We start from the raw sequence: 25,303 nt of genomic DNA on the forward strand, positions 1-25,303 counted from the left end.
GAATAACAAATAGAATAGCCTAAGAATATTGGCTCACAAATAAAACATATAAAATCAAACGAAAATTTTTACAAATAGGTCTTGGTAACTTTAACGAGGTCTGAACGGTGAGGATTTCAAAAGGGAAGTGAAGTCTTTTTTCTAAGCTTCTTGGCTAGAACTTTCTTTCTGAGAATCGCGGTGTAATAGATTTGCATGAAAATTTGCCATTGGTAGAACGATTATGACGTAGACGTGATGTCAGTGGCAAGCAATAGGATATAATTCCTTTAATTACAATGATAACTTAATTTGTATAATTCTTAAAACTGCTTAATCTCCTAGACATAGTTCCTCTTATATAATGTATATCTGCTAGCATATATGATAAGGCAGGTTTGTTGTCTGATAGTAGATTAACATGTGTTGTTTTCAAATGATCACCTTTTTGGTGCTATTTCTATGCACTATGATTGGCTTAGACTTGCCAAAGAGATTCAATCACCATGTGGTTCAGTTGGAATAATAATTAATGAATGAATATTCTTATACAATTTTTATTATGTCTGAGACTGTTATAATTCATTTCTGCTGTTTTTATCAATAATGCTATGACCTAGTTAGTTACAATAATACTTGACATTATAATATAATTTTTTAAGTAATAAATAATTTCAACAATAATACATACATTTTATTTCTTATTCGAAATTCTTGGTCCTTTATTGATAGTTTTCACTTTTTTTAGAAATAATATTATAGCTTGCATGAATCTGGCATGACATTTTACAATATGTTGAATCAGTCAGCTGTGTTTGAGCTGCTTTGAAACATCTGATCAATAGTAAACAAAGTGTAACCTCAAAATTCAATGAGCAATTCATAAATGGTTTGTGCTTTATTTGCAGAATAATTATAATTTTATTAAATAATTCTTCAGAAAATATGCAGTACAGAACAGTACTCTTATCTGATATACAGATACTGATAAGGAAGCTTTATTGCTCGGTCGCTAACTACTCCTTAAGCAGATTCTTTCATTTTAAGAAGGTTAATCACAATTTTTCTCTCCTCTCATGAGATTTATTTGAAAAATTCATCACACAAAAGCCCCCAGGATATTTTAAATAGGTAATTGGGAGACGAGTCGAAACAATGACTATTTGAAAAATCCGATATTGTGATGAATACACCATTTCATCTCCTTACTTCTACAAAAACTCCACACTTAACACTAAAAACAATATATCGTGCACTTCTGGCTACGAGAAAAATAAATAATTGATTGTTCCTTCCATTGGATACAATCAAAATACAAAAATTAATGAAGTCTCTTTGGATCCTTCATTAAAACAACTTCACAACTTTCATTCATGGGTGGCTTATGAGCAGACCCATAACTATAACAAATATAACAAAATTTCACATATCATCCTCTTAGGATTCAAATAATATTCGCAACAAATATAGATTTTCATCATTTTTCCCGATTGTTACAAGTTTTGACTCTTTGTCCTGGCTTTTACATAAATTGGGTGAGAATGTGATTAACTTCGGTGACTTGACAATTGTCTACCGCTTGATTCGAGCAATTCCTTTTTTACGCTTAGTACGTTGTGTACAAACAGGGTAACACTTGAAGTGATTTCTGACTTTTATCAATGCTGGTTACAAATATTATGTTTTCAGGATTATTTCCATTGATTTGGATTACAATTCATGATCTTTTGATGCAACAATAATAAATTTCATATTTGAAGGTAGGAATTTCATTTCCTTTTGAGCTTTTTAGAGATACATTTACAGAACATGCGCATTTCGTGCAATTTAATATAAATATATATTTTTGGTTGCGTTTTTTATTTATATTTTCACATTAAATAATAAATTATAATAATTAATAACGATATTGCTTTGATTCATTACAATTTTCTGTGATCTCGCACACATTGGCTGGTGTGACGAAAAAATTATCGAACAGGCTTTGGTTCTGAATGGATTTCTTGATCGATTTTGTATTTTGAGGTTATATTGATGTATTTTTTCAAATAAACTTTGTTTATTTTCTTTCCTCCTATTCACTACAAACTTCATCTGATTTCTAATTCACAAATATTCTCTGTTGATAATATAATTCTTGTTTCTGTTTTTCAGTTGTGCGGATTGTACCAGGCGATTTTCCCTGTGATGATTGTAACATGAGGTGGATGTCTTGATCAGGTTGGTAATTTTTGAAGTTGTTTTGTGGTTTTATTTTCTTCTGTTATTAAAGTTGATTTCGATTTCTTCATTTGAAGTGAATTGGTGATACTTCCTTATTATCTGAGATGCGGCGAAGTTTAGGTTATGTTGATTAGGCTGCAGTAAAAAGATGCTAGTCTGCAAAGATATGATTCGGTGGGTAGGCTGTGACCATGAAAAGTTTGATGATTGTGTAATTCACAACGTAGATTCCAGTTAATTATAACATTATTTTTTCCTTAAGCCCCCATCTAAATTTGATTTCGGTATTATCCAAGGTCTGATTCCAATTTGTGACTATCCGTTTTATCAAACATGGCTTAAAACGAATGAGCCGACGAAGTAGGTAGATCTCTTTAGCCAATGTTGTCCTTCCTTGTTGACCGGTGACATGTAGTTTGACATTTTTAAACCTTACATGCCGGTGGTGTCTGTGGGTTTTTCTTGATGGTTTTCTTTTCTGCATGCTGGTGTAAAGTCTGTTTGATTTTAACCAGACATGACTGCGGTGGTTATAGTTCGTTCTTGATACCGTCTTCCTTTTTTCTTGCACGTTGGTAAAAGATTTGATATGGGATTTCAGCTGTATATGACAGCGGTGTAGATAGATTCTTCTTGAAACCATTTTTCCTTTCTGCATGGCGGGGAGAAATTTGATATTCAATTTTGGTCTCACATGACGGCGGTAGTTGTAGGTTCTTCTAGATATTCTTCTTCTTTCTTGAATTGGTTTGCTGCTTGTGTGTAGTCTTGACTTTATGCGGATTTCAATTGTTCTAATGTTGTTTTCTGATTGTTTTTGATGGATACTGATTTGATGTGTTGCAGGTGCTGTCCTCGGTGGATGGGAGATACGTGCGGTCGGCGGTCCGGGCTGCTCTTCAATTTGGTGGGCAACGTCCTTGAACTCCTGATGTCCGGCGCGCGGTGGTACGGGCTGTCCCTCTACTTGCTGGATGTCGTCCTTAGCTTGGCGGGTGATGTTGTCTGGCTCTTCTCGGCATCCTGCGGGTGGTGCGATCTCAGTCTTTATATTCTCGGTGGGTTGGTCTTCCTTATATGTGTCATGTTCACTTGCCTGTTTTATGATCTCTCCTTTGAGTGTGTCTGCTTTCGCATGTATGGGCTCAGTCCCTGGTCCACTATTGATTTTAATTGTCTGACATTTCTCCTCGATTTGCCATGTTACCATCTCGCTTTCTTCCACTGCTTCCCCCAACTTTTGTTCTGGTTTCTCGAAACTCTGTTTACTTGTGTTCCGCATCTGTTGGGCTTCTTTAATTAGTTCTTCATTTGCTTTCTTTAATTCTTCATTTCTTTGTTTATTGTCTTCCTTTAGTTCTTCTCTTGCTTGTTTGGCTGCTTCCCTTGCCTGTCGGACTTCTTCCCCCCACTGTTGGGTTTTCTTACTCAGATTGTTTATTGCTTCATTTGTTTTCTTTATTGCTTCCAGGATGATGCTCAGGTCCTGCATGACGACGGGTGTATGGTCTTCAGTCAGCGGCGGAAATTCTGTGGCACAAGGCACGGGCGTCTGGACTTCTGGAGCGGTAGTACATGGGCGTTTCTCCCACGCGACATCTTCCGTCTCTGAAACCGCCGATGTGGGCTCCAGGATGCAGTGTGATTCTTCCATAATTTATTGGATGATACAATGATGCAAGTGTGTTGAAACGACCGCAAACATGTGAGGTTATTTGAGTGATTACAAATGAATGATTGAACATTGAAATAGTGTGAAAATTCGTTTAATGAAGAAATACAAAAATGTGATTTAATAATATGTTTAGTGATGAAGTGAATCAAATTAGCAATATCATTAACATAAAATGATAATAACATAGAGGATGCACAATGGATAATGCGATAACGAAGGTACGCCTCTTATAATTTATTATTATTATTATTATTATAAACATTTTACTCTCATAAGTTCTTGCCGCAATTCTATATAGGGCTAGTATTCTTCTCAAAATTCTATATAAAAGCAGCAATGTCCTGCTTGAATTATTCCGCAATATATCCGGGATTTAGTTTGGCTTCCCTTTTTATGCCTTGAAAAATTGAAAAAAATGTAAATAACTTCAATCCTCTTTTCCATAAATTTTTTATAAATTGTTTTGGCATAGACCCAATGCTCTTAAAATAATATGACCTCTCTTATGGTATTTCTTATACCAATGACTTATAATATGACCAATTTTTTAATAACACAATAATGAAATTCTGAGTTCGATTATTCCTCTAAAATATTCATCAATCGATAAATTTCTTTTGTTCAAAAATTGTGTATGGCAAGTCTTGCTGTTTTATATAACTTAGTGACCAGTTGATATTAAATTTGAAGAAATTTACAACCATTGAATTTTCAAAAATTTTCCCATTGTCAGTGCTGTAGTATACTGTGCAACTATATAATCCTTGTAGTCGATTATCCACCTCATCAATGCCTATCACTGTTGGGCGCCAAATCATGTAGTGCTATTTTTAAATGCCCCACGTTGGGCGCCAAATCATGTAAAGCGGTATTTTACTCGCCTCACATACGTAGAGTGAATCTTGCACTGAATTGGTAACTTTAACGAGGTCTGAATGGTGAGGATTTCAAAAGGGAAGTGAAGTCTTTTTTCTAAGCTTTTTGGCTAGAACTTTCTTTCTGAGAATCTCGGTGTAATAGATTTGCATGAAAATTTGCCATTGGTAGAACGATTATGACGTAGACGTGATGTCAGTGGCAAGCAATATAATATAATTCCTTTTATCACAATAATAACTCAATTTGTATAATTCTTAAAACTGCTTAATCTCCTAGACATAGTTCCTCTTATACAATGTATATGTGCTAGCATATATGATAAGGAAGGTTTGTTGTCTGATAGTAGATTATCATGTGTTGTTTTCAAACGATCACCTTTTTGGTGCTATTTCTATGCACTATGATTGGCTTAGACTTGCCAAAGAGATTCAATCACCATGTGGTTCAGTTGAAATAATAATTAATAAATGCATATTCTTTTAAAATTTTTATTATGTCTGAGACTGTTATAATTAATTTCTGCTGTTTTTATCAATAATATGATGTTCATGCTATGATCTAGTTAGTTACAATAATACTTGACATTATAATATAATTTTTTAAGTAATGAATAATTTCAACAATAATACATACATTTTATTATTTATTCGAAATTCTTGGTCCTTCATTGATAGTTTCTACTTTTTTTAGAAATAATATTATAGCTTGCATGAATCTGGCATGACATTTTACAATATGTTGAATCAGTCAGCTGTGTTTGAGCTGCTTTAAAACATCTGATCAATAGTAAACAAAGTGTAACCTCAAAATTCAATGAGCAATTCATAAATGGTTCATGCTTTATTTGCAGAATAATTATCATTTTATTAAATAATTCTTTAGAAAATATGCAGTACAGAATGGTACTCTTATCTGATATACAGATACTGATAAGGAAGCTTTATCGCTCGGTCGCTAACTACTTCTTTAGCAGATTCTTTCATTTTACATACATATGAGAGCACAAGGATAATATCCCATAATTGCTCTCTTAACACATAATACAAGTGAAACAATTTAAAAATGAATATTTAATACAAATATTGAAAGAAATGAAAAGTTTATGAAATTTTTACGAGAAGTCTTTCTGAAAAATATACATAAACGAAAATTTAAACACAATTTTAGATAGCAGAAAAAATAAACACAGCAAATAATAAAATGAAAATATGAAAATGAAATGAAATGAAAAAAAAAGTCTCTATGATTAAACAGAAGTCATTCTAGGAAGAGAGAGAAAAAAATAGTAACAAGAGGAAATAATTAAACACACAACTTAAGGAGTAGTAAAAAGCAAAGAGATCACTGTCACAGAAGACTTTCTCCAATCAAACTCCAACCATCAACGAGGGATTGACCTCAGCAACCCACTCCTCACCTCTCTCTCTGACCCAGCAAGCTGAACATTCAAACTCAATTTGTTCATCAATCTCTGCACTCTTATGAAAAGTGAGAAAAAATGGTGCACTGTTCTGCACCTTGGAGCCGCAAACAAGTTAGCATTCCGCCTATTGAATGCTGGAACACTGATATTCAGCATTGCAAGCAAGGTAGGAGAATTTACAGCACCATCCAACAATGCCCAAACAAACAAGATAGATGTTTTATCTCGACGCAGACGTAGAGACTCCAATAGGAAAAGATCCCTCAATTGCTGAGTCGGGAACCCCAGGGGACACAACCCACCAAACGTTCTGAAGTATAAGAACCTCATCAGCTTGTTCTGTATCCTTTCAATGACCCGAGTGTTTTGGTCTGAGTGAGGACTCCAAACCATGGATCCATACTCCAAAGTGCTTCTTACCAAGGCATAATAGACACTCAGTATTGCCACAACATTGCTGAAGTCAGCTGCATTTCTCAGGACAAACCCCAGTAATATGTTAGCCTTGGAAGACACAAATTCAATGTGAGAGGAGAAAGTAAGTGAACTATCAAATATGATTCCCAGGTCCTTGCAAGTGTTGACTCTGTTAAGAACCGCTTCACCAATCCTGTACGTGTAAGCAGAAGGACATCGTTTTCTAGAGTAGGTGACACACTTACATTTAGAAACATTAATTTCCAAGCTATTAGCATGACACCATGCAACTATGCGATCAATATCCAACTGTAATTGACAGCTATCATCCTGGCTACCAACCTCTCGGAATATCTTCATGTCATCAGCAAAAATCAGACACTTAGATGACAACTGAAGTGGAAGTTCATTGATTACCAGCAAGAAAAGGAGCGGTCCTGAGTTACTTCCCTGAGGAACCTCAGAGGTGCTGTAGTAATGGGGGGAATCCATCTTCTTGACAGTCACTATATTTGGCCTGTAGAGTAAATATGATCTGAACAAATTGACCAGAGAATCACTGAAGCCAAAACTAGAGAGGCGATACAGCAACACACTATGGCTTACTCGATCGAATGCCTTTGCAAAGTCGGTATAAACCACATCAACCTCTCCACCTGAGTTCAACACACTCGAAACAAACATTGTAAATTCGAGAAGATTAGTCAGCACAGACCTACCCCTTAAAAAACCATGTTGACAGTCAGAAATCATAGGAGTTACATGCCAAAACATCTTATTATATAGTATCTTTTCAAATATCTTAGAAAATACAGAAAATAAACAGATTGGACGATAATTCTCTATTAGATTCCTTTTCCCGGATTTGAAAATAGGGATAATCTTGGAGATTTTCCATTCACTGAGGAAAACACCCTTACAAAGAAATAAATCAAGCAGATACTTGAGGGGGCCACCAAGAGCTCGCTGCAACCCTTGATAATGAAAGCTGGTATACCATCAGGACCCGGAGCTACTCTCGGCTTAAGGCTCTTGATTGCTTGACGTATGTCATCCTCAGATACTGAATAAATATTCAGAGCACTATTGGAGCCCTCACCATAAAGTCCATTGTCCTCATCCATCTTGTAACAAGCCGTAATTGGGGTATAGACAGACTTGAAAAACTTTGCAAAACCAGAGGGAATTTCCGAGCCAGTAAACTCTTCATCTTTGAAAAGCATGGTCTCACAAAAGTCTCCCGAGCCTCGCTTATTATTAATAAATTTCCAGAATTCTTTGGAATCGTGACTGACATTGGACTGGACTCTATCAACATAACTCTTATAAGCTGTTGAAATTAAAATTTTCAGTTCTCTACGCAAGGCGACATATTGATTGTTATGGAAACTGGAGTAATTCTTCTTTCGAGCACACCTATTCTTTCTTTTGAGCTTTTGAATAATCTCTGCAGTAAACCATGAGGGGTATTTGGATGTTTCATTTGTTAGTGTCTTCCTAGGTATAGTGGCCTCAAAACACCTGAATATCTCACCATAGAAAAAGTTGACAGCATCATCAACATTGCTCAGCAGATACAAACCACTCCAATCTACATCTCGCAACATCACATAAAGTGATAAATAGTCAGCCCTTCTGAAATCAAAAATAGAACGCGTTCCGGATTGCAAACGTGGCTCCCTAGGAGAATCAATAATCAGTTCCATGCACAAAGCAGGATGGTGATCTCGATCCTCAGGTACCAAGGGCACAGGGTCATGGGCGACCTCCTCAACGGGCAGGCTACATAGAATCAGATCGAGAGTACAATTGTTGGCATTTTGAACACAATTGAAAAGGTGCAAGTTATAAAAACTAGAGAGTTCACCAAGTCTTCTAGCAGCCACCGAACCTGACCTGAGCTCAAAATTGTTATCAGAGATCTCAGGTAAGTTGAAGTCACCCACAATAAACAACCTCTCTTTAACTGAATGACATTGACTTTCCAGGCAATCACAATAGATGTCATAATCATTAGCATTTGCAGAAATGTAGAAATACACAAGGTTAAGATAGACAGGGCCCTCCTGCGACATAACTCTAATCATTAAGCTCTCAAATCTCCCATCAGTGAGCAATAAGTTGATACCAACACACTCATCACACTGGATATTTCTCCGAACCGCTATAATAAGACCAACACCCCGACAAGAATCACTATTTTCACAATCTTTTCTATAAACAACATATCTTCGATCAAAGAGTTCACTGCTGGAGAAGCGAGAGTTAAGCCACGTTTCAGTCAACAATATCACATCATAATTCGATGCAGCTATTGACCTCGAAAAGATGTGAGTCTTTGTCCTCAGACCTCTAACGTTCTGGTAATAGACAGTTAAACCATTCATCGTAGACCGTGACATGACTGAAGCCAATTGTTGCTAAGAGAAGTAGGCCACCACTTTCGAACAAAGACGAAAATACAAACAACAAAAAGAAAAAAAAGAAAGAATGAAAAGTAAGACTATTCACTACAAAAATACTTGAAAAATGAAAAACAATGACTATTGTATAACAAAGAAACAGTGTAAAATAAAAAAATATATAAAAGAAATAAACTCATAATAGTTAACCTAAACCAGCCGCAATCAGGAAACAATAAGTCAATTGATAAGGTTAAATTGAACCATATGAATATAATACCCACATTCAGAGAGTGTAAATCCCATTCACACCTCACACATCACTCAACAATCAACTTGCATTAACAATCATGATAAACCAATCATAATGCCACCAACCAAGTACAGAAAAGTAAGAATGACTAATAACAAAGATTGAAAACATGAATACCTCTATACATCTAACCTATAATATCTTAAGGCTGGCAGTGACTGATAACTATCGTAATTATCATGCTTATCTATCGGTGGTCGACACCATATTTTCTCTCTTGATAAGTGCTTTCACAGTATACTGATATACCTGTTTGATTTTCTCATCATTAAAGTTAGATAACAGTACCATCAATTTGTCTACATTTTGAACTACATTATTTACATAAGGTAAAATATACTGCAATCTAATATTTTCATATTCCGGACAGATCAATAGAAAATGTATTAACGATTCGAAATCTAAATCACAGGCAGGGCAAATTTTCTCTCCGTCAAGCTGATATCTCTGACCGTTTATGTGTAAGAATGTACTCGTGTTTGATACTCTGTACTGTGTCATACAACGAATCATTTTAATTGGCAGATCATACGTTAGCTGTTCTCCTAGTTGATATTCGGGATTAAACAATTTATAAAAAGGAGAACTTTGCGAATTCTGAGCCAAGTATCTATCCTCATCCATTATTTTCATTACATATCTTTCAAGAATTCTCTCTCTACTATTATATAGTTCAATAGCATCAAATTCAATATCGTTCCTTAAATTTTGAAACTCCAACAAATCCATCTCTCTCTGAACAATAGATAACCAATTAGAACTGAAGTTGGTTTTCAACAGTAGGCGATAACAAATGAAAGGGTATCTGGACTCTGGCATGTTCGCAATTCTTATCAGCCAAGATAGACATCTTTTGAGGATATGAAATTTGAGCCTTGGTCTATTCGCCTCCAATCTAACACACCAACTCGGCGTCGTACGCACCAGCAAGAGCAAGCGCTTCAAAAAGAACAACTGAACAGCTTCCACAGCTTGCTCACAACCGAAACCCCACACTTCACACCCGTACAAACTCGATGGTATGATAACCATATCTAATAATTTCATTTTCCCCTCCCATTTCTCAGACCTCACCTTGGATAAAATGTTGACAGCCAATATTGATTCAATTTTACCTCTATTAATTGAGCGTTTGCACATCTCTGTATATTTACCTGAGGATTGGAATATTACTCCTAAATAATTATAATTTTTACAAATTTCTATTTTTTCCTCACCAATCACGAAATCTCTATGGCTATTGCTCAATCGACCCTTATGGAATGGCAAAACTTTGGTCTTAGCTGCATTGACCTTGAGTCCTATTTCTAAGCTGTACTGATAAAGACATTTGAGCTTATTTCTCACATCAGAAATGCTATCCGCCAAGATGACTATGTCGTCTGCATATTGTAACATTAGTACATCGTTGTCTCTATCAATGTGTAATCCATGCATTCCTTTATCTCTAAAGTAAGTTTCTATTGCCGATGTGTACAGAGAGAAGAGAAGTGGGCTGGCCGGGTCACCCTGCAAAACGCCTCTTGTCAGTGGGATAGGTTCGGATTGTAAACCATGCAACCTGTTCTCGATTACCAGTGAGAAGTTCGAGTACATATATTGAAAAACGCTAACTACTCTCCTACTTAATCCGAGTTCTCTCATTTTCTGAAATAGCCTGTTATGCGGGATAGAATCGAACGCAGACTCATAATCAATAAAAATTGCATACATCTTTCTCTTTTTTACTTCCATAAAATATTTGACTACTGAATCTAGAACGAAAATATTATCTAAGCATGACCTATTTTTCCGAAATCCCGATTGACTTTCCACCATGATCCCACTCTGATCTGCCCAAATTGCTAATCTATCTGTTAATATTCCAGTAAAAATTTTTAGAATACAATTCGCAATAGATAAGCCTCGGAAATTCCTAGGATCTTTTTTACAGCCTTTCTTATGCAATAGGAATATTTTCAGCTTTGCCCAATTCAAAGGAATTTTCCCAGTCTCCATGATCAAGTTGAACAGGCTTACTAACAGGTGTTTTCCTTCAGGTGCCAAATATTTGAAAAATTCATAGGAAATCCCATCTAAACCTGGAGCACTCCCATTTTTCAATCTCTTCAATTTTCTTTCTAACTCAATCATTTCTATCGGTCTATCGAGAAAAGGATGCTTGACGTCGAAGAATATGTACTCAATAGTTCTTTTTTCAGGTCTGTATTTATTTTTAAAAAAAGATGTCCATTCTTCCAAAGTTATAGAATCATTATCGATTGATTTATTGCCCTTTACTAGACGAACTGCTCGCCAAAATTCTTTAGCATTTGATGAATTCTGAAATTTATTTTGTAAGTTATCGTTGAACTGCTTTTTCTTCTCTTTCATTTTATTTTTATAAATTAGTTTACTGTCCAGATATTTATTAAAACAATTTATATCATGTTCTTTTTTCTTAAAATTCCTATATGCCTTACGTACTTCCCTTTTCAGCCTATTACACTCTATATCGTACCAAGGTTTATTTTTGAACTTGCTTATTATTAATGACTTTTTTACCATGCCCAGATTCTCTGCCTTATTTTTTACTGTAGTCATAAAATTCTCAGCCAAACATTCTACACTTTCTTCGCTCGCATTAAATTCGATTGGGAATGTTAATTCAGACATATATGCTTCTTTGCATGCATCACTCCAGCAATATAACGTTCGAAGTTCATTTGGCACGGTCTGCGCTTCTCTATCAGATTCAAATTCAGTGTACACAATCAGTGGAAGGTGATCTGAAGTTAATACAATATCTGAAACTATTAAATCAGTAATATATTGAATACTTTCGAAATTGACCCAGACCAAATCTATTAAACTATTTCCATTTGAATTATGAAACGTGAATTGCCCCGGCATGTCACTCTTACATCTACCATTCAAAACATAGAATAGATTCTTTTCCATAATATTCACCAAATCCTTCGCGTTCCTTGAAATATATCTATCCTGAGAAATCCTATCTGCATAAAGATTTGAATTTGTGAATAAACAGTTATCTATAGAACATTGGTTTAGATCCCCCATTCTCAAATTAAAGTCACCCCCAATCAATACAGGGAAAGACGAAAACAATAATTCATAATATTTCAAGCATTCCTGGAATTCATTGAGACAGTGCACAAGAGAATCAGGCTTAAAGTAAACTAAACATAATATAATAATACGGCCCTTTGGATTTTCGACCTTGACAATTATAATAAACTCTCTAGCTTCAATCAGCGTTGCTTTCAAATTTTTTTTCACTAAAACTAACAAACCACCACTGGCTCTACCTCTTGAATTTGACAATTTATCTGCTGTTTGATTAAAAGCTACATATTCATTAAAGTCTCGAGCATGGAAAGAGTCAGTTAACCAAGTTTCACTCAAGCCTATCACTTCATGAGCGTTAAATAGTTCTATTTGTTCCTTATCTAAATTAAGCACGTTATTAATACCATGAGAGTTCCAAAAAATTATTTTAAAATATTTAGAAACAAGTCCCACCTTTTCATTAGAGTGTATCACCTTACTGGGTTGTCCTCTCGCTGGGGTCTGCTATTGTGAGAGCGGCCGGCTCCCCTGTGAAGCTCGCTTGCACTGCGCGGGTGATGCTGACTTTTCGCGTTCCAGCCACGCTCTCATTGCAGTCGGTTTTTTGGAGCGAGAATTTGAAGCTTTACCCTTCAATTGAGTGTTTTTTTCAGTTGTCTGTCTCTTGTTGGATCGAAGCACCCTGGCGCTGTCATCTGAGTTGATCCTCGCCCGCGTATTGGAAGTTGGGATGTGTTCTTTTCTAGCAGGTTTATACGCTGACGCGTTCACAAACTCCTGCACTCTCTCCCTTGAACTGGCTTCAAATCCTATTTCTGATTGAGATTCATCATTGACGCCTTCAGTTTGAATAGATATAATATCGGAAGCTTCTTCATAAATATTTGGCTCTGATTCCTCAGTAGCTGCTGTTTCGACTGGGGTAGAACTCTCGTGTATTTCTACAATTACTTGACGTTCGTTTTCAGAATTTGCCTGGTTGTTAACCCTCCCGAATTTCTTTTCCAACTCATCCAGAGTATATAAACGGCCGTTAACAAGAAGTTTATCATATTGCATAATAGCGTACTGTCCATCTCTCCTAGCCATTGACATGAATCGCTTCAATTCTCCACGAATATGTCTTATTCTAATCGTAAAATCTTCATCCACACCTATATTAGAGTTTTTAAACTTTTGTCTTTGCGTGAAGATCTCCATCTTTTTCTTGAAATTAGCAAATTTAACAATTATCGGTCTACATTGTCCATTTCGACGGCCCGTTCTATGCGCACGTTCTATATCATACTGATCCAGATAAACATTCAAATTTGAAGCTAATATGTCTTTTATGAGTAACTCACATTTACTGCTGTTTTCACCCTTCTCTTCCCGAATATTAAAGAACACCAAATTGTTACGCCTTGAAAAACCCTCAAGACGATCCAGACGAGAGTTCAGACGACTATTTTCTTTCATAAGATAATCACGGTCACTTTTAAGCGAAGAAACATCATTTTTCAAATCTAAAATGTTTTTATTGATATTTGTAACTGCACTTTTGATATGTGGTATATCGGAGATGATTTTCTCGAAACTTTGTAACTTAACGAACACGTCATCGATTGTCGGACCCGGGTTTGATTCAATGCCAGAAATTGCCAAAAGTAAATATATATATATATATATATATATATATATATATATATATATATATATATATATATATATATATATATATATATATATATATATATATATATATATATATATATATATATATATATATATATATATATATATATATATATATATATATATATATATATATATATATATATATATATATATATATATATATATATATATATATATATATATATATATATATATATATATATATATATATATATATATATATATATATATATATATATATATATATATATATATATATATATATATATATATATATATATATATATATATATATATATATATATATATATATATATATATATATATATATATATATATATATATATATATATATATATATATATATATATATATATATATATATATATATATATATATATATATATATATATATATATATATATATATATATATATATATATATATATATATATATATATATATATATATATATATATATATATATATATATATATATATATATATATATATATATATATATATATATATATATATATATATATATATATATATATATATATATATATATATATATATATATATATATATATATATATATATATATATATATATATATATATATATATATATATATATATATATATATATATATATATATATATATATATATATATATATATATATATATATATATATATATATATATATATATATATATATATATATATATATATATATATATATATATATATATATATATATATATATATATATATATATATATATATATATATATATATATATATATATATATATATATATATATATATATATATATATATATATATATATATATATATATATATATATATATATATATATATATATATATATATATATATATATATATATATATATATATATATATATATATATATATATATATATATATATATATATATATATATATATATATATATATATATATATATATATATATATATATATATATATATATATATATATATATATATATATATATATATATATATATATATATATATATATATATATATATATATATATATATATATATATATATATATATATATATATATATATATATATATATATATATATATATATATATATATATATATAATATTACATCGGCCTGTCTAGTTAGCGCCTCATAACACTCATCAATCTTCGTAGTGCAAGCAAGAATAGAAACTGATAAATCCTGTTGCATTTTCATATTAGACTGCTCAATGAATGTTTTAAGATCCGCTATAGAAGAGTTCAAGTTTTCCACGGTAACAAATGAGCCGACTGCACCATTGGCCACTGGAACTGTCCCTCTCACTGGCGTCGAATCAGAACATGCCCGCTGAATACTGTAATTTGCCTCACAGTGAGCACAGGTCCAATTACTACTAGACAATTGTTCCAACTCAGTATCACCCAAATTCACACATTTGCCGTGAAAAAAGTTTTTACAGCGCGAACAGTCTATTTTATCTTTAGCATTTCTGTTCACCGACTGATTGCAAATATTACACTGACTCATTGCAGAAACGTACGCCTGACTCAACACAAAAACTCTTAATATTATTAAAAAAAAAAAGTGATGGGTGAAGCTATACTTGAGTAAAATTATAGAATAAATTATAACCGTTCATTCACAAAATACGGCTGGATGGGTTAACAGAATACTTAGCAAGACATAGAATCAAACAAGCTTGGCAGAACAAGAAAGTAGTTAGATAAGAGAGCACAACGTTAAATCAACCGTTCACAGCAGCTTCAGAGCTGATACTGAGGTATTTTAGAAGGTCTTTTAGTATTTTAAGAAGGTCAATCACAATTTTTCTCTCTTCTCATGAGATTTATTTAAAAAATTCATCACAACGTCAACACGCAATTGAAAAAGGAACATCCATGTCAAATTCCATGAAAATCTATCACCCCGTTTCGCCGTAAATGCGCAACATATAAACATATAAACATTTAAACACTTTAAACATTTGAACATTAAGAGAAATGCCAAACCATCGAATTGAATCTTAGACCTCACTTCGCTCGGTCAACTAGTGGCTCTGTGAACAGTAGTTCTCATGCAGTTTTCTCATTCACTAGTATCTGGTGTCACCTGTTCTAGTTGATTCAGTTCAATCATAATTCACAGTTGAATCATAATTCAATCTTAAAAACTGTTATTTGTTTTCTCCTACATCAAAAACTCAGTTCATGTTCGAATTTGTATTCCATATAATTACATAATTAATCCAGAACTGTGGAAATCTTCCCATCTGATAAAAATCAATTTTCTACAATCAAAAATATTATAATTTTTTCAGCATAATAATATAGTTCATTCGATTATTTTTAAGCACTCATCAAATTAGTTCTTTTTAATGTGAGAATATTAATACTGATGGGCACACATGATAATACCATGACTGCAAATCAAAATATTGGAAACAAGGAACTTTAAGATGCATACCTCTTCAAGGTCTTTGTTTGAAACTATAGACCTGTAGCAGTATTCATTGTTCCAATATTGTGAACGATGAGAAATGTGCGAATTATCATGAGAAGTCAGTCTGTATAACAGTTTGTTTTGCTTGTTTTGCTTTTCTGCGTTGCGTTGTGTCAACTCTGTAAGTGTGTGCATAGAAGTTATAGTACTAAGAAAATCAACGATTTTCCTGGAGCATCAGTCGAGTTCATGACCTTATAAGGCAAGGAATTCACAGCTGTCAAGGAAAAATATAGCTGTCACTTGGTGGGAGAATGTGTCTAAAAATTATAGTTGTACCGTTACTTTCTATTGGCAGAATTTTTTCTAGAAAATAGTAACTGCCAATCACAGTTAACATTGGTTAGGTTCCCATCTAGTGAGGCCGTTTACAGCTGTCCACGGCAAGATGACAGAAGCGTAGTGCATTCATTCAGCATCTGTCCATTGCTGCTAACAGAAATGAAGATGTAGTCTCTCAATAGACTTTGTTTGAACTTATGTAGTGTGATGAATCGTTTTAAATAAACCTCATGAGAAGGAGAGAACTAGCCAGAAAATTGTGATTACCCTTTTAAAATGAAAGAATTTGCCAAAGGAATAGTTAGCGACCGAGCGATAAAGCTTCCTTATCAGTAACTGTATATCAGATAAGAGTACAGTTCTGTACTGCATATTTTCTAAAGAATTATTTGATAAAATTATAATTATTCTGCAAATTGAGCACGAACCATTTATGAACTACTCATTGAATTTTGAGGTTACACTTTTTTAATATTGATCAGATGTTTTAAAGCAGCTCAAACACAGCTGACTGATTCAACATATTGTAAAATGTCATGCCAGAATTCATGCAAGCTATAATATTATTTCTAAAAAGTAAAAACTATCGATAAAGGACCAAGAATTTCGAATAAAAAAATAAAATATATGTATTATTGTTGAAATTATTTATTATTTAAGGAATGGTATTATAATATCAAGTACTATTGTAACTAACTAGGTCATAGCATGAACATTATATTATTGACAAAAGCAGCAGAAATTAATTATAACAGTCTCAAACATAATAAAAATTGTATAAGAATATTTAAATTATTAATTATTGTTTCAACTTGTGACGTACCAATGATCGTACAGCCCTAAAAATACAAAATAAATTTGTTCATAGGCTAGTACAAGAACGGAATAGCTTCTATCACCGTAGAAACATATAATCTTATCTGAGGTCGATAGACGATCGCTATCTAACTTACCAGGCAAGAAATAAATAAATCTGTAATTGTATGCCTTCCAAAAAATTAGTCAATGGAAAAAACCATATATGTTTATATGCCAATGGATTAGAACGGTAAAGTTATATTTGAAGGTTAGTTTCAAAATGTAAACATAACCCCGAAACAAACCAAGGCCAGCTCAGTAACAAGTAGCAAATTGAGAAGGCAGTTCAGCTAAACATCAATCAAAGAAATAATATATTATTAAATTTTTTCAGTTTATACTTTCGTTTCTAGGCCAAATAAGCCCGAATATTTATTTATTTAAACTACAAAGAAAAATATACTTGTTGAAAATATATGAACAAACTAGCTTAGCCATATATAACGTTTGAGGGTCGATATACTAGTGTATAAAAAAATATAAACAAAAAAAAAAAATAGGAAGAAATATTTATTTATTATGTTATTCGTTATTGTTATAAACATATATATCCTTGTCTACTGTATCTTATACTAGCATGTCTATGTTCTATAATTATTAACTGTTCATTGAAACCAATTTAAAAGTATATCATCATAGACGAATTCTATTATTTATGTATTATTATAATTATAAAAACTATATAATAATTTGGAACAACTTCGAACCAGGAATTTCACCATATTTAAAGCTTTAAAGTTGGACACAGTGACACCACCCATTCGGCGTATTGGTTACGTCACAGGATCGGACCAATCCCGAATTAATATGTAAATTTGGCAAGATAAAATTTGGAGAAGAAATTGAAGTGAAAATTAGAAGAGGAAGACTCGAGGCCATTTTGCAAGGATCATCGGTAGGATGCAGACCTAGTCCACGTACCTAATTGTTTCAAAGCTTTAATTTCTGTTTCATGTAACTTAATCTTCGTTTTCTGTTTTTTTTAAAAGTTGTTCCAAAGTTCCTATAATAATTGTGATATCAAGATTTTAAATTTCATTTAAATAAACCCCTAAATTATATCAGTGAAGTCTGTTCAACATTTTTCGCCACGTGGAAGGACCCAGCCGGAACGATATATTCTACGGCCGAATATATTTCGAAAAACCAAAAAACGGAAACAAAAGTCTACGTAAGTTGTCGAATATAAAAGGGGATCCCCATAAATCTGCGAAAATTGTACAGCGCATAAATTCGTTCAGTTAGAAAAGTCATGACTATAGTCTTAAGGGTACAAAAACTTATCATAATTAATTTTTATAATATTAAATACATTTAACTATCCACGCTGTACTTAGCTAAAAGGTCTATTTTCCTTAGGCGAAACCACACCCTGAGAATAATTTCAATTGTTAATTTATTCTATTTTCTGAATCACTATTTCATATTAACTTGTTTTTTCTTGTTTAACTAGTTCAGTTTATGACCCTTTCCTAAGGGCTATTATCCATTTCATTTTGTTTAATTGAAGAATACCGAACTTTCTACATAATATTTATAAATTAAAGATTCAAATCTACTATCAACCAATATTTATTTTGTATCTATCGAAAATTATTATTCACATAATTTGTTCATTAATTTATTCCATATTTGCTGTAACAGTTTATCTATCAGAATATATCCATATTACCGTTTTGTTAAACTGGATTTACTTCATTTTACCTCCAAATTCGTTCTTTCTCGACTGACACACATTGATCATTCAGGACACGTCCTGTTTTGCAATAGTCAGACAGTAGCGAGTATAGTATCTATCATTAGACTATTATCTATTCTGGTGGTAAGTGGTGGTCGTTTTTCTTATCAAGTAATAAATTCTGTCATTGGGAGTATCCCACAGAATCAAATAGTAAATCGACTCCCACCGGCCTGCTACACCGAGGTGAAGTGAATCCCGCATCATCAGCCGATCAACGTTGAAAAGAGAGGTAATAGATCGTATAGACAACGTTAGAATTAAACTCGGTACTCGAAATATTTACTATTTTGGTCCAGCACTTCGCTACATAACCTATAGTATTTATCAGAGACCTGGTTCGCATGGATTTGCCATTCTATCTGTTGTTTCATGTGGTCTAATATCTTTCCAAATTACGGCACAAGTATTGGATTCTGGATATATTGATCATCACTTGGAGAAAAGGTTCACTCCAAAGTTACTATCTCTGTTTGATCATAGTGACAACAGGATTTATTTTCAGCAGATTCAAGTTGCACTGTCTTTTATTATTAAAGTGAATTTAATTCCACCTCATTATATTATAGCCACCTACAATATTAAGTTAGAGTCTCAGATCCCTTACTTCGGCTACCTTTGTAGACCGTCAAACCCTCTGCTGTGCGAATTAACTTTTTCAATCTGTCCCATCCATATATTAGTCATTCTGCTTCAATACATCGACTTAAGTGATATCGACAATTCGATTAAACAAACATCAACCGATCTAACCTACAAATATCTATCATTGAATCATAACCTCAAATATTACAACCGTTTAATTATCTTATTTAATCAGACTATTCTAATCATAAATCACTTATTCATTTTGCGTCCTCTTCTTTCTACGGAACAAAACAGTGGGGCATTAAATGTTGAGGAATATTGCCCATGATTTATGATTGTAGTTTTGGTTTAATTGGTAAGTGTTTATAATTATCAATTTTAGTGCATGTTCATGCCCCTCCCAGGAGCAGAACTTGACACATGACACTTCAACGTGAGGCCGATATTTGACACATGGCGCCCAACTGTGTTAGCCTCTGATGAGACCCCTAGGCATGTACAGCTACACCATTAGATTACATAATTATTTCACTAGTACCCAGAAATTTTTTCAAACTTTGGATCAATCCCAACTTGTCAAACTTAGCCTGAATATTCATCATAACAATCCTAATCAAACTAGAGGGACACAGAACCCCAATTATCAATAAGCCGTGCCCTGCATGATCAATGTGGGTAAAAGATTTGTCAACTAGTGATGAATTTTTAGGGGAGAGAAAGAACGAACTTGAGATTGAACAGATCAATTTTGTATGTGGACTAAACCACACGAAAATTATAAAACAAGAAGGTTTCGTATCCTACCTCACAAGAAATTTCTATATGTTAGTACTATATGTCCTATTTTTATTGTTAATTTTTAATGTTTATATGTTTACCTCGAACAATTGAAGGTCAACGTGCACTGAATTATCCTCTAGTCATCTCGCGGCACTAATCACCGTGATAAATATTTGTTGTTCACTTATCTCATCACTTATCTAATTTTAAGCAAATTAGCATCGATTCACTTGTCTGCTCACATACTACTGAACTACTGCTTAAATTTCACAATATTATCCGTGGATTTATTGGTTCACGATGGACGACAAACTCGTCTGTTTCCCATCCGGACGCACATCATTCGGAGCCAGTCACCAGCGTTGCTGCAATCCCCGATGCGTCAACCCCGCCGACCACCTCGTCTCCACATACCATATCGTCTCCGCCCATACCTAAAACAGAAGAAACATTAGTACGGGAGGACACCCATAGACCTGCGATGACGGCACAAGAATTCGCCATTCACAGGAGAATCACGGAGAGGCTGTCTCGGATGATAGCGGAGATGGACAAGGACAGAGAAGAAAGGGAGCGTGAGCGGCAGGAAGAGAGAGAAAGGGACCGAGAAGAGAGAAAGCGGAATCTAGAGGAGTTTAAACGACGTCTTATCAATTGTGACAACAAACTCCTAAAAGGGTTGGATGACATATTTGATAAAGTACGTGCTAACATGACCATTAAAGACCATAGATTAAAGGAGGGTATGACTACTAAAGTATCAGAGCAGGTAAATGATGTAGAAGGACGCCTACAACAACACTCACAAGCGACCCTTAATACTCACTCTACCGATTGCAGAGACCCACAATCTACAAGTGACATCATCCATTCTACCTGGTCTGAAGCCCTACCGGAAATAGCAGGCGTCTCACTTACAGAAGAAGTAAGCTGCCGCATGGACTCCCGGAATGACCTACAAGGGACCACGATACAAAAAACAGATAAATTACCACCTGCCTCAACTCACCTTGCATGCAACGATCCTGGATGGAGTATATGCGCGATGACCCAGTGCCTCCTTGAAATCCAGGACGAGCAGCAGCAGTTACCGCACATAATCCCGGATCCACCTGTAAGCAGAACGTCCCCAAGTATTGAGAATGATAGTTCACATTACCACAAAACAAAAGCAACAAACTTCACATACACACAGCTACTCTCAGAAAATAAGTGCAAGCCTACAAAGTCAGCAATACCAACATCCAAACACCAACCAAGGAGATTAACGTTTGGAAAAAGGCAGAGACACACCAGGCCTAAACAGCGACCAGCCGCCGAGAAGGAGTTCAGGATGTGGGACCAGCCGTACGACTTCGGGAGGAATAGGAGGAGGAACCAGCATCGGAAGGCCAGGAGGCGGAAGAAGAGAGGGAAGAAACGCACGCGCCGACGCCCCCATGCCCGTTTCAAACCGCACCGCCCAAAGGATGCATGGACACTGGATGAGAACCACCGTGAAGCAGCCTACCAGATGGACCACAAACACCGGCTCCAGGATGAGGAACAGAAAGCAACTGATGGCATGCATAGGAGGCACATTAGATTTAAGCAAGCCGTTTATCCATGTGACCACGAAAATCGGAAGGATAACTGGAATAGACCCGAAAATAAAAGAAAGGAAATCATGGATTATTGTTACTGGAAGGAAAATGATATGGAATTATTGGATATAGAAATGTGCTGTATGAAATCGAAAGGATTAATGAGTTGTATGTGGGAAATGAAGGTACCTGATTATTGTTTATTAAGAAATTCTATTATGAAATGGAGAGGAAATGTTTTAATGTGCTGTACTATGTTTGTTATCAGCGTGGCTGCGGTATTAATGAAAAGTTGTGATGTTGATATGATGATGTTATTGTTAAAGATTGTGATGCTGTTATTGAGAAAATTTATTGATAAAGTGGAGATTAGTAACTTGATATTTTTTACTATTATTGTAAGCATGATGGGAAAATATAAATGGAAAACTGGTATAAGTTGGTGTAGTAAACATGATTGGAAAGCAATGAGGGAATGTGATTGGAAAAAACTGATGAATGGTGGTAATAAAACAAACAAATTATATAATTACAGTAATAGAGTAAAAGGAACAAGGCAGATAGATATTTTGAACCAATACCTGAAATACCGGGGCTTCAAATTTATGAAAATGAATCATCAAATAGGAACAAGCTTACCCAAATAATACCGAATGAGGGACAGCAAAATGGAAATTTAATTCAAATTCATTAAATGACAGCGAAGCTTCATATGTCAATGATATTATACAAACTGGATTTCATCTTAGCGGTTGAGATTGTCTCCAACAACAACAACATTGCACCTCACCTATTTCATGTAACAGGTTCAATCAGTCATTGTCGAAATTATCAATACACTCAATAAACATTTAAAGCATCACAGGCAAATTGAAAGCATCATCTAAATTCACCAGTTTATTTAGTATGCAAACAAAATTAAATTATCAATTTAAGATCGTCAACACAGATCCAGTCGCAGTATCAGCCTAGCTAACCTAAGAAAAAGGTACAACAGCTATGGGAGTAAACAAATACAACGAAAGGATAAATAAACATTAGCGGTTGGCGAGATAAGCAGGCATCGGTATAACAAATGATGATAAAGAAAGTAAACAATTTTTTATGCCTGTTATACTCACCGTGTAAATATTATGATATTTTGTCCACAACGAGGCGAGGTCAAGTTCCAACTCAAACAAAAACAAAGCTCCATGGATATTGTTACAGACCTGGAACAGGAAATTATTATTAAAAATAAAGCCGGATAAATTTGTCCAATTAATAATCTGTGCACAAATTGCGTACATTTTATTAAGTGTGAAATTGAGAATATTAAGTTATGCATTTAGCCTGTAAATATACAGGAAATCGTTTCAAGATTATAAAAATCAACAATCAGCTGTGAGCGAAAGAACACATCAAGCAAAAGTGCCAACTTCCCCAATATAAAAAATTGTAAAATTGTTCGAGGAAATATTGTATTTATAAATGTATGCCATATCAAAAACCAATGAGAAAAACCAAAAATAATTTTATGTTTATTATAATATGTCTATTTTATGTTATTGCATGGAAAAAGAATTAAATATCGACCCATAACCTCAAAGATATGAAGTAATAGTTCAAAATTATGGAAAAGAATCGATTCGTCTAGTCTGTACCAAATTTAAGCATATAATACCTACTGATTAATGTAAAGTTAGCCAAATTTAAATGTTGTAAACGTTCTATGTCCATTTTTGTGTAAGAGTCATCCAGGACAGGCGGTATCTAATGAAAACATCAACTCAGTACACATGATTGCTCGAAAGAAAAGTAGCCGGAAGTTAGCTACCCGATGTCGACTAACTGTTGAAGTCACATTTATGTTTTAAACATTGCATTGCATGGCGAAATGCCAAAAATCAATACTTTGAGGTAAATGTATCACTGTATCGTTTACACTCACCTTTGTAAAGAGATCAACCTGAAAAAATCAGCTTGACTCTATCTAATTCATAGGAGACTAGAGGGACAGACCTCACTCCTAAAGGTTACTACCAATGGCCTGCGTGCCATTAAGGGGTACCTTATCACCTTAAGTTGCACCGGATGAGTCTGCGCACCATCTAGGGCACTTTGCACCCGTTTTGTGTTCAATGAACCAAAAATTTGCTCAGTTAATTGAGACCCGCTACGTAAGATAGCAGATACCGAGTCAATCATTTGGTACTTGAGTAAATCGAGCCTGCGCGCTCATAGATCCTGTTCCTGTATCATAAACCCGCCGACTCAATTTAGAGGGACTTTTTTGTGACGTACCAATGATCGTACAGCCCTAAAAATACAAAATAAATTTGTTCATAGGCTAGTACAAGAACAGAATAGCTTCTATCACCGTAGAAACATATAATCTTATCTGAGGTCGATAGACGATCGCTATCTAACTCACCAGGCAAGAAATAAATAAATCTGTAATTGTATGCCTTCCAAAAAATTAGTCAATGGAAAAAACCATATATGTTTATATGCCAATGGATTAGAACGGTAAAGTTATATTTGAAGGTTAGTTTCAAAATGTAAACATAACCCCGAAACAAACCAAGGCCAGCTCAGTAACAAGTAGCAAATTGAGAAGGCAGTTCAGCTAAACATCGATCAAAGAAATAATATATTATTAAATTTTTTCAGTTTATACTTTCGTTTCTAGGCCAAATAAGCCCGAATATTTATTTATTTAAACTACAAAGAAAAATATACTTGTTGAAAATATATGAACAAACTAGCTTAGCCATATATAACGTTTGAGGGTCGATATACTAGTGTATAAAAAAATATAAACAAAAAAAAAAAAATAGGAAGAAATATTTATTTATTATGTTATTCGTTATTGTTATAAACATATATATCC

The 25,303-nt window shown here is 33.8% G+C and overlaps 1 protein-coding gene across 1 annotated transcript; it reads right to left on the bottom strand.

The window, feature by feature from the left end:
* Nucleotides 1-21,173: 21,173 nt before the first annotated feature.
* On the bottom strand, nucleotides 21,174-25,076 carry LOC120354192. The gene is made up of 3 exons (XM_039440766.1): nucleotides 23,553-25,076; nucleotides 21,858-21,960; nucleotides 21,174-21,282 (listed from the first exon to the last, which is right to left on the bottom strand). Exons 1-3 carry the CDS (start codon nucleotides 23,718-23,720, stop codon nucleotides 21,188-21,190), a joined length of 366 nt encoding a protein of 121 aa, XP_039296700.1. The 5' UTR covers nucleotides 23,721-25,076; the 3' UTR covers nucleotides 21,174-21,187.
* Between the last annotated feature and the right edge of the window lie 227 nt (nucleotides 25,077-25,303).

Source organism: Nilaparvata lugens, chromosome 14, assembly GCF_014356525.2.
Source record: "Nilaparvata lugens isolate BPH chromosome 14, ASM1435652v1, whole genome shotgun sequence".
In the NCBI taxonomy this organism is placed as follows: Eukaryota; Metazoa; Arthropoda; class Insecta; order Hemiptera; family Delphacidae; genus Nilaparvata; species Nilaparvata lugens.

Excerpts from the sequence above, each read along its gene's own strand:
- LOC120354192 (XM_039440766.1), bottom strand. The coding sequence starts at position 23,720 with ATGTACGCAATTTGTGCACAGATTATTAATTGGACAAATTTATCCGGC. Across the intron at positions 21,961-23,552 it reads AATATCATAATATTTACACG|GTGGATCCGGGATTATGTGC; the intron begins GTGAGTATAACA and ends TTCTGCTTACAG. Across the intron at positions 21,283-21,857 it reads CCAGGATCGTTGCATGCAAG|GTATGGGCGGAGACGATATG; the intron begins GTGAGTTGAGGC and ends CTTCTGTTTTAG.